General features: G+C 36.1%; 1 protein-coding gene across 2 annotated transcripts in view; it reads right to left on the bottom strand.

Annotated features, from left to right (window-relative positions):
- The window catches only part of LOC108632925 (pyrokinin-1 receptor), a 19,961-nt gene extending 8,958 nt beyond the window's left edge, over window positions 1–11,003 (bottom strand). Inside the window, exons 1-2 of one of the 2 annotated variants that reach the window (XM_026810776.1) lie at window positions 10,153–11,003; window positions 8,660–10,084 (exon numbers count right to left, since the gene is read on the bottom strand). In XM_026810776.1, the coding sequence (XP_026666577.1) occupies window positions 8,660–9,434 (775 nt within the window). In that variant the 5' untranslated portion in view covers window positions 9,435–10,084; window positions 10,153–11,003. Of the gene's footprint in view, window positions 1–8,659 lie in introns of both variants that reach the window. The other variant, XM_026810777.1, reaches the window with a different exon arrangement.
- Between the last annotated feature and the right edge of the window lie 109 nt (window positions 11,004–11,112).

Genomic DNA, 11,112 nt, shown 5'->3' on the forward strand with positions numbered 1-11,112 from the left:
GCTTGTTCCACTTTACGAGCAGAGACGAGTCCAAGAGGCCATGAGAGAAGTTTAACAATGCATTTTTTAGTTTACAGATTGAAAATAAACAAATGTACTTAATTGAAGAAAATCTACAAATGAATTCCTTATAAAAAATTCATTTCTCATTAATTTAATCTTCATTATTCATCTTACATGGAATTAATCTTAATTGAAAAAAAAAGCCCCGAGACAAGATGGTACCTTGTTCTGTTTTACGATCAGAGACGAGTTCCATGTAGATCTAGCCTCGAGAATTCTCATTAGGCCTGACTATCATTTAATGACAGACGACACGAAAAAAGGTAATATTATTTTCATTCTAGCTTTGGTGATTGTTCGCGTCAGGGACGATACGAATCGATTCACAGTCGGAAACGCAGCGGAGGTGGGTCGACGACGAGCAGACGTGCATACATAGGCGTTACGTCGTTTCCGCGCAATGAAATATCCAGAGTGTAAGCGCGTGTACATGTATAATTACGAGGTTAATGAGTCCCTGCTGTGCCGCGTGATAAATACACTATAAACTGTGACGCCGTGATCGTTCTCGCGCTCAATCTGATCCGTCGATTCTCGGCCAAGTACAAGTACGTCGCAGATAATAATCTATGATCAGAATTTTCATGCTCAATCACATTTCTAGCAATCGCGAAATCACATCCCTGGATAGAAGATAGCATCAATCTTTCAACGTTGTAATGTATTACTTTAGGATTGATATATTGCATAGCTAAGACAGTCTTTTTCTAATTAAATCAACTTAGAATTGCATGTTCAAAGTTTTTCTATTTTGCTTTGAACATTTAGGGAATATTAGAAAGTATTCTTTGTGTGATTAATATGGAGTTATTGATATTAAACTTTTTTGTGAACTTTTGAAACCCCTATTGAAAAGTAATTATTATTTTTGTTGCTTTGTGCCACTAATTTAAGGGTGAAATAAAAGAGCTTGTGATACGATATAGCTAAGACAGCTTTTCTCTAATTTTATCAAATTATAATTATATGTTCCATTTTTTGTTAGGAATACTCGTGTGATAACTATGATTGTCATTTAAGGGTGAACGTTTGAAACTTCTATGGATGTAAGTAATTATTACTTTCGAGTAGCTCGTTATCACGATTTTCATTGCTTCCTGCGCCACTAAATTTCTCGTTGAATTGCAACCTCTGCCCCAGTAATTACTGTCTGTTGACTCAAGGTGGACGACAATTTTCTCTCTCTCCTTCTTTCCCTCTCACCTCGTTTTTATATTTCATTGTATCTCACTTATGTCAATAATTCGACCGAGGGTCGATAACGTTTCAGGCGTTGGCGAAGGAGATAGATTCCCTTTATTGAAACTGTATCGCTTCCTTCATATAATTCCGTTCTGATTCTTCTGCTGCTCAGAAAATTAGAAGATAGTCGACAGTCCTAGAAGTAACTCTGATCGAAACAATACTATTAATTGGCACAAAGCATTTTTCAGTTCAGAGATTGAAAGTGTGCAAATTAATTAAAGAAAATAAGTTTCTTATAAAAAGTCCATTCCAATAATTCTTACTCCATTAGATCACAAAAGAAATTTCGCAAAACTGTTAACGTATTAAGTTTGAAGATTGAAAATGTACAAACTAATTAAAGGAAATCTTCGTCAAACAAGTTTCTAATAAAAAATTCATTCCAATACATTCTTACTCCATTAACTAAAAAGAGAATAAATACGTTACAATAGTTCCAAGGCAAAGTGGTAGCTTGTTCCACTTTATGAGCAGAGACGAGTCCAAGAGGCCTTGAGAGAAGTTTAACAATGCATTTTTTAGTTTACAGATTGAAAATAAACAAATGTACTTAATTGAAGAAAATGTATAAATGAATTCCTTATAAAAAATTCATTTCTCATTAATTTAATCTTCATTATTCATCTTACATGGAATTAATCTTAATTGAAAAAAAAAGCCCCGAGACAAGATGGTACCTTGTTCTGTTTTACGATCAGAGACGAGTTCCATGTAGATCTAGCCTCGAGAATTCTCATTAGGCCTGACTATCATTTAATGACAGACGACACGAAAAAAGGTAATATTATTTTCATTCTAGCTTTGGTGATTGTTCGCGTCAGGGACGATACGAATCGATTCACAGTCGGAAACGCAGCGGAGGTGGGTCGACGACGAGCAGACGTGCATACATAGGCGTTACGTCGTTTCCGCGCAATGAAATATCCAGAGTGTAAGCGCGTGTACATGTATAATTACGAGGTTAATGAGTCCCTGCTGTGCCGCGTGATAAATACACTATAAACTGTGACGCCGTGATCGTTCTCGCGCTCAATCTGATCCGTCGATTCTCGGCCAAGTACAAGTACGTCGCAGATAATAATCTATGATCAGAATTTTCATGCTCAATCACATTTCTAGCAATCGCGAAATCACATCCCTGGATAGAAGATAGCATCAATCTTTCAACGTTGTAATGTATACTTTATTGTTTCACATTTTTTATATGTTTAAGTTTTCTGCAAATGGATCATAAATGGATTGATATTTATGGGAATTTTAAATAATTCAAAGAAACAATACGTAAATAGATAGAATATACAATTTATAATATTTAAAAAAGAGAACAAATTTCGTTTGTTTAATTTATAAAAATAAGAACGTACGTAAACATCCGCAGTCTAATCAAGAGATTTGGATAATAGATTTTACACTTCCTTCGAAAGAAATTCCTTAGATATTTATTGAATTGGAATTGATGTAGTGAGAAATGGGCTGAATGCGTTATCACTACTTTGGTAAATGAATCTTGAGAAGCATTACACGCGAATGTATATGCATCAAACCTGTCAGTTGATAGACTGTCAGTGGATAATGCAAAAGTTGACTTAATAATTCCCTGCACATATTCTTTTTTCATGAACCGATGCATCATTTTCCGCCACGCGAAGAACACTATCAACATATGTATGTATGTATCCGCATACTCTCTTTGTACCCTATATCTGAATACATTATTATTGTCAACGTCCGCTCTATCGTTTTTTCCATGAACGAGCGACAATTTTCATTTTAATTACGAACATGATAAGCTACATCTACAATTAATAAAAAGTGTTTCCATAATAAATCTATTTTGCAATAACTGTAAATTGAAATTGTCACGAGACAATCGTATTTTATTAGGAATGGAATGGTTGATCAACTTCGCTTCAATGGAAGCAAAAACTGTAAATCCATTGTAATAACTAGACTGCGGATTTTATGGACTTATGAGGAAACTCAATATACAGAAGATGTGAACACTGCGATGTTTAAAAATATACAAAATATCTGAAGTAGTATGTATATTATAATATTTAAATGATAAACTAAATGTCTGTTTGAGGCACAATCTTTAAATTACTATGATAATTGTTCTATTTTGCATAAAAGTACAGTTTTTGTAATGACAGAGTTATAGCTTGACGTTTCGGTCATTGGAATTTGTTTTGCAATTTTCGTTGGAAATGTCAAACTAGAAATGAAATTGGAATTATGAATTATTAATTTTCGATCAACGAAAGTTAATGAACATGACGTGAAATATATTGTTTCACGAGCTGTCGATATATGAATTTCTGATCTCGGCGGTTGTTTACACACCATCGATTTTATCACTGACCCCGTCGAATAACAATGAAGAAACTGTGCACCGCGGACGGGGAAATAATCGATGGAATTGCACTTCCCATTTTCCGTTCGAGCGCCACTTGATCTTTGCTCACCGCTTCCCGATTTATTTTCAGCCCGTCAACATGATGCCACGCGAAGATTGAATTTTTATTGGATTCCTGAATTTCTCGTTCAAGAGTTGTTTATTGTTTGTTGTCTCGAATGAATTTCAAGTTCGCGTGTTTTCGCACGTATTTGCATATCTAACTAACTTCGGACGTGGCAGTACGAAAATAAATTACTTCAATTTAATTATCTTGTGCAATTTAAAATATTTTTCCTCAAGCTTAGACAATTTAAAATTATTTTTTAAGTTCAGACATTAATTAAAAATCACTCGATTAAACTTCATGGATGCAGCTATACTATAATAAGGCTTGGTAAAAAAATTAACCCCTTATGTTTGATTTAGGATTCTTCTAAAGTGTGCTTCAATGAAATTTTTAATTATTCAAGCTTGCACATTAATTAAAAATGTGTCGTCTAAGCTTCATTGATGATGCTGTATAATAATTATCTTGTGCAATTTAGGATTCTTCTAAAGTATGTTTGGACAACATTTTTAATTATTCAAGCTTGGACATTAATTAAAAATCTGTTTAGTAAACTTCAATGATAGAGCCAATCTTCGGTAATGAACCGTTCGGAATTGATTTAAGAAGGAGGTAGCTGCCTTCTTATGTCAAATCGATGTCGTGCATTACGCCGCAGGTGATCTAGTAATTTTTCTACAGCATTTACGTAATTTAAGGCGGCACAAGGTAGCAATGATCGTTAACGATAATTGGTGTCATTAAAAAGCTGTGATTATTATAACAGAAGCACATCATTGTATGGAGATGTTCTTTAAAATTTTCCAAACCAAGAATAAAGTTCACTTGTTTATTTTCAGACACGAATTCCGCGAGGATCCAAAGTTCACCGATATTTTTGTCGCTCATTTCCATAAGCTTCCATTCCATCTTTTAATTTTGCAAAATATCAACATTCCATCGCATCGAGAATATCAATCGATTGGACCACCGTTCATAAAACATTGATAATTGTTCTATTTTGCATAAAAGTACAGTTTTTGTAATGACAGAGTTATAGCTTGACGTTTCGGTCATTGGAATTTGTTTTGCAATTTTCGTTGGAAATGTCAAACTAGAAATGAAATTGGAATTATGAATTATTAATTTTCGATCAACGAAAGTTAATGAACATGACGTGAAATATATTGTTTCACGAGCTGTCGATATATGAATTTCTGATCTCGGCGGTTGTTTACACACCATCGATTTTATCACTGACCCCGTCGAATAACAATGAAGAAACTGTGCACCGCGGACGGGGAAATAATCGATGGAATTGCACTTCCCATTTTCCGTTCGAGCGCCACTTGATCTTTGCTCACCGCTTCCCGATTTATTTTCAGCCCGTCAACATGATGCCACGCGAAGATTGAATTTTTATTGGATTCCTGAATTTCTCGTTCAAGAGTTGTTTATTGTTTGTTGTCTCGAATGAATTTCAAGTTCGCGTGTTTTCGCACGTATTTGCATATCTAACTAACTTCGGACGTGGCAGTACGAAAATAAATTACTTCAATTTAATTATCTTGTGCAATTTAAAATATTTTTCCTCAAGCTTAGACAATTTAAAATTATTTTTTAAGTTCAGACATTAATTAAAAATCACTCGATTAAACTTCATGGATGCAGCTATACTATAATAAGGCTTGGTAAAAAAATTAACCCCTTATGTTTGATTTAGGATTCTTCTAAAGTGTGCTTCAATGAAATTTTTAATTATTCAAGCTTGCACATTAATTAAAAATGTGTCGTCTAAGCTTCATTGATGATGCTGTATAATAATTATCTTGTGCAATTTAGGATTCTTCTAAAGTATGTTTGGACAACATTTTTAATTATTCAAGCTTGGACATTAATTAAAAATCTGTTTAGTAAACTTCAATGATAGAGCCAATCTTCGGTAATGAACCGTTCGGAATTGATTTAAGAAGGAGGTAGCTGCCTTCTTATGTCAAATCGATGTCGTGCATTACGCCGCAGGTGATCTAGTAATTTTTCTACAGCATTTACGTAATTTAAGGCGGCACAAGGTAGCAATGATCGTTAACGATAATTGGTGTCATTAAAAAGCTGTGATTATTATAACAGAAGCACATCATTGTATGGAGATGTTCTTTAAAATTTTCCAAACCAAGAATAAAGTTCACTTGTTTATTTTCAGACACGAATTCCGCGAGGATCCAAAGTTCACCGATATTTTTGTCGCTCATTTCCATAAGCTTCCATTCCATCTTTTAATTTTGCAAAATATCAACATTCCATCGCATCGAGAATATCAATCGATTGGACCACCGTTCATAAAACAAAGACAAGAGCGTGCAAAAATTATTGCTTATTTATCTCGGATCCATCTTTCGGATCGCTACTATCAATTCGACAAATGGGCGTTAATCTCGCTGGAATGATATGCACATCACGACACTCGTTACATAATAATTTTACTTCTCGAATATCCAATTTATTTTTGTTCACGATACGATAAAACAATTCTCGATCCACGAGTTACTTCTTTCTGAATAAGGAAAGTTAAAGATATTCTGACGACTAATTGAAAAACTTAGTTCCACCGATTTGAATTTACATCTGTCTGATATAGATGAATGATCACTGTTATTTACTCTGCGCTTTGACGATCGTGTTTTTCTAACTGACGTTTCAATAATCGTTCATAAATATGTCTAAGAAGTTTAGTCGGCAACGAATGATTCTTCTTTTCATCACGTAATATGGAAGTTTTCTAATAAATATTGATTAGAACATCAAATGCAATTGTAATGTTTAAAAAATGAAATTTATTTGAAACACAATTTTTAAACTAATACCATGAAGAGTTTATTTTATATAAAAATCAGCGGACTACTGACGACTTCCGGAAATATTAAAATTTTACGGAGGATCTCTGTATGTACAATATCACGTGACGTTGAACTGAACATCGCTGTGGACACGTTAATATTCGAGTGGTTATTACTGGTGATTTCGATGCACCCGGATTTCTTTTCATAAACAAGAAGGAAGAAATTTCCAAACTCGCGTATTTAGAGATTTAACATTCCGTCACTGTTCAGCAAAAAAAATGCTCCCGATGCTCATACTGAATGAATAACGAATGAGATTCCTTGAGAGTCGAGCAATATAGAGAATTCTCTTCCCCTGGTGATATTCCACAAAAATAGTAAAGAACGCCGCTCGGATTTTCGGGTTCCATAATGAATCTTCAAACACGGTGCAAATTTCGTCTTACATTTGCTATGTTTTTCTATAAATTAAAGGGATTCCCGTTTATATTGTATTTTACAATAAATTTCATTATTAAATTTTCTAAATTACAAATGACAATTATTTTCATATGAAAGCGTCGAAGATTGAATTGAATGCAAGAATTCTGAGGGTGATTCTGATTTGGGACAAATCATACTCGGAATTTCATTTGCTAGTCATCGACACCGTTATCCTTCCCCTAACGTCGGGCATCAATCGGCGAACATTCGGAAAAGGTCTCCACGGAAGATCCTAATTCGTCGGATCCTCTATAGACGTATCCAGCGTTAATAACATTTCTAGGTTTCCTGAATGAGAACTCATCCAACCTCCTGGTCGTAAATTTTGAAAATAATTTAGTAGAATTTCTCGAATTTCACATATGATCGTACGTCGTGTGAATATTTTAATTAATAGAGCCTCTTTATATACATATACATATACATGTATAAAAATGCTGTATTTTAGGCTTAAGGCCTAGGAATGGACTTAATTTAAAACTAGAATTATTTTATCTCATTCGAAACATTCCTGCATCCTAAGCGTTATTATTATTAGACTCTGTCGAAACATGAAAAAGTTATCTATAAACACCTGAGATCTTCTTTATTAACCTTGAAAGGGTTACGAAATAAATATAGGCATGAAGCCATAAAAATAGTCGACACTATATTTTCGATTAGGGCGCCTTTCTCTTTCTCCCAATTGATCTCATTGACCTAATTAGCAGTCCATCAGTCGAAGACGTTTTGTAAGCCTGGCCACCCTCGACTTCCCGATTCCAAATTTTCTTATAAATTGCAATTAGAATGCTGTACATTTTAAAGCGAATCAAAAATATAATGCATGCTTCCTGATTCATTTGTGAAGTCATGAAAAAGTAATTCGTGAACCGCTGAGAATGTCGTTGACATTTTTATTCATTTTATTATTACTTTTAACCGTCTGGTAACAATAAACGAACTTTTATGGCCGTCATAAAGAGACAAGGGACGTCTTCGACTCCTCCGAATGTCTCCGCTCGACGACATTTCGTTTTACAATGATGGATTTTTATTCAAACCATATACCTGCCCTTCGAGAACAGAAATAACCCGTTAGGAAGTGCATTTTTTATAACACATTCAGGAGAAAAAAAATTACTACCCCGATACCACAATTTCCAATTTTCAATCGAATTATTAAATCAAAGGATTCTCTCTTTTGTTATCAAGTACATTTCCGAGTTCGTTCTCGAAAGACGAACTTCCACAAAGGATCGAGTCCAAACTAAAAGGGGTTTCCCCTGTCTTTGCCTTAAATGGCGAGGACGAATCCTTAGGGAAAAGGATGGATCGTTCTCCACCCTTCAATTCCTTTATCTTCTTAAGCAACTCGCTAAAGCTCGGTGCTACCTGATAGCCGTTTCGATTCAATAGCTTCGAGATTCTCTTACGTGACAAAGAAGAAAGTTTCCAAAATTCAATTTTCCTTTCACTTTTTACTTATATATATATAAATAGAATAGAAAGAATAAAAAGAAAGAAACAGAAGAGAAAAAGTTTTTATCCTTATGCAATATCTATTATTTTTCACTTTACTGAAGATAATAAAAAGCTACTAACCAAGCATTTTGAGCACCCTCCTCGAGGACCTTCCAGGATGATGCCTGCAGCTTCCTCTCTGATCCCTCCCGCTGCCTCTCTTCATCATACTCGACTTCCTCAGTTTCAGTCCAATTAACACGTAGAGTACAGTAATCACGCTCATCGGCATCACGAAGAACAGCAGGGTGGACAGTTCGAAAGAGTGCCTCAACAGAACTTTCGTCACGGTGCACATCATCATATTCGGATGCGTGGGTAGCTGAACCACGCCGAACTGCAGAGCCTGCGGCAACGCGAACGACAATCCTACCAGCCATACGATCAAAATAAGTTTCACTGCCCTAGTCAATTTAGACATCGTCTGCGAGAGGAATGGATGGCAGATGGCCACGTATCTCTCGACGGTGAACGCGGTGATAGTCAGAACCGAAGCGTTCGCCGAAGTTTCAGCGGCCAGGCCACGGAGAATGCAGAAACCCTCGCCGAATATGTACGGATATTTGTACCAGACCATGTAAATCTCGGCTGGAAGCCCGGAGACCAGCAGCAACAGGTCCGAGATTGCCAAGCTGAAGAGGTAATAGTTGGTCGCCGTGTGCATCGACTTGTTGCGCGCTATCACAATGCACGTGCTTATGTTCCCGATCGTACCGGTGACGAAGATCGATATATAAATGATGGTGACTGGGATCACGATGTACAGCGAGTCCCTCTGAGGATCGGCGGAGAAAAGGTGATCCTGAAGACCGGAGCTGGCGTTAAATAAATCAGGCGAAAACGATGGCTGATCCATTCTGATCTCGTCACTTGGCGTGATTTCTTGTTTCTTCAGTGGACATGGTTTGTGTTCAGAAAAATGTTGATTTCTAGCCCATTCATTATTGATGGACTAGGTTGGTGATTTAACACTTAATGCAATGTCTCGATTTGTTATTCTTCCGGTGTTAATGGACGTTTGTTGCTTTGTAATTGTGATTCATTTAAATTGGTTGCATCGTGTTCGGACGGTGGCTAAGGGTGTACCTGTGTTCCAATACTTTAAGAGTTCGAGGTACGTGGTAATCCATTTAAGGGTCAGTGATTGGTCGCTCTCCTTGGGTAAACTGACTCGTTATACGGACTTCCTTGTATCGTTCTTACAATTTACCGAACGCGGAACTGGTTTAATAAAGATTTGGCCGGTTAATTAAACTTGTTTACTATTCACTTTAGGTTGTAGGTTTGAGAACTTCACTCAAGGATCAAACTTACTCACCAGTCTTATTTTAGTACTCCTTAATTATACTGTACCAAACTGGTACTTTAATTTTCTTCGGTTTAATATATTTTCAAACCTTGTCAATAAATTTCTGAAACTCTTGTCCAAATTATATTGCCGCAGGTATCGAATGAAATTTCTTCGACGTCCGAACTTTTGTAAATGCAATGTCCACTCTGGATATCCTTTTAAGAATTTTTAAAACGCATCTCATTCAATTGTGTTCTCGTCGATTTAATTTTTAGATACTTACATATCATTTCACTTCCAATGTAATAAACACTGTCAACTTTGCAATATTGTCACATTAAATTTTATCGATTTCTCCAACTGTTCTTTTTATAACTATTTCGCAAAGCGATGCCTCACCCTTTTCTTCAATCCTCTCGATTTTTTCGATCGATCGAACTTCTCGAGAGAATCGACAGGGGAAACACTAGCTCGCCTGAGCTTGCAAAACCGAAGAAAGCACGAATCGGACACGGAGAGATGAACCGGCACGGACGCCGCGCGATTCGTGACTGCGTTAGCCCTCGTCGCGATGCCGCGGCCGAGCAAAGCGATGCTTCTGCGCATTTACCGAACAACGGGAACCGTCCTCGTGGCTTCCCTGCGATGTCTTGTCCACGCTTCTTTCTTTCACCCCGACTCGCATGAACTCATAATAATTTTGCTCGGTCAAACCCTCTGCTTGGATACCAGGAAAATTTCTAACGTACCAGATTATTAATATTTCTAATATTTCATTTAGTATGATAACTTAGTTGAAGATTGTCCCTTATACTTCAAAAGATTTTCCGACCGTTTGAAATCCATATTTTCATGGAAGCATTTGCACATGGCCAACATCCTTGGATGGAAGATGATTGATACTACGATTTCTTGCGCCGTGTGTTATTTCAATTTGAAAAAGAATTCTCACGTATGCAGTCTTTATAAGATTTCTATCTTCCGTAAGTTGACGGGCAGTTTTTCTCTACGAACTTGCATCAGACTAAAATGATTTATATCGTAATTTGTAAAAAAGTGTTTGTTATTCTCTGACGAGGAAAAGACTCTTCCTTCGATGGATGTCATTAGTTCTTTTATGATAAATCGATGAGCAGATATATTCGTTACGTTGAGTAGAGCAAAGTATGAAAAGTTGTCAGTGAACGTCTAGAAGTTCGATCTTTTATTACTTTACGTTATTTCTATATGTATTTGTAAAAGC

Source organism: Ceratina calcarata, unplaced genomic scaffold, assembly GCF_001652005.2.
Source record: "Ceratina calcarata isolate Rehan_Ccalc_2016 unplaced genomic scaffold, ASM165200v1 scaffold178.2, whole genome shotgun sequence".
Lineage (NCBI taxonomy): Eukaryota > Metazoa > Arthropoda > Insecta > Hymenoptera > Apidae > Ceratina > Ceratina calcarata.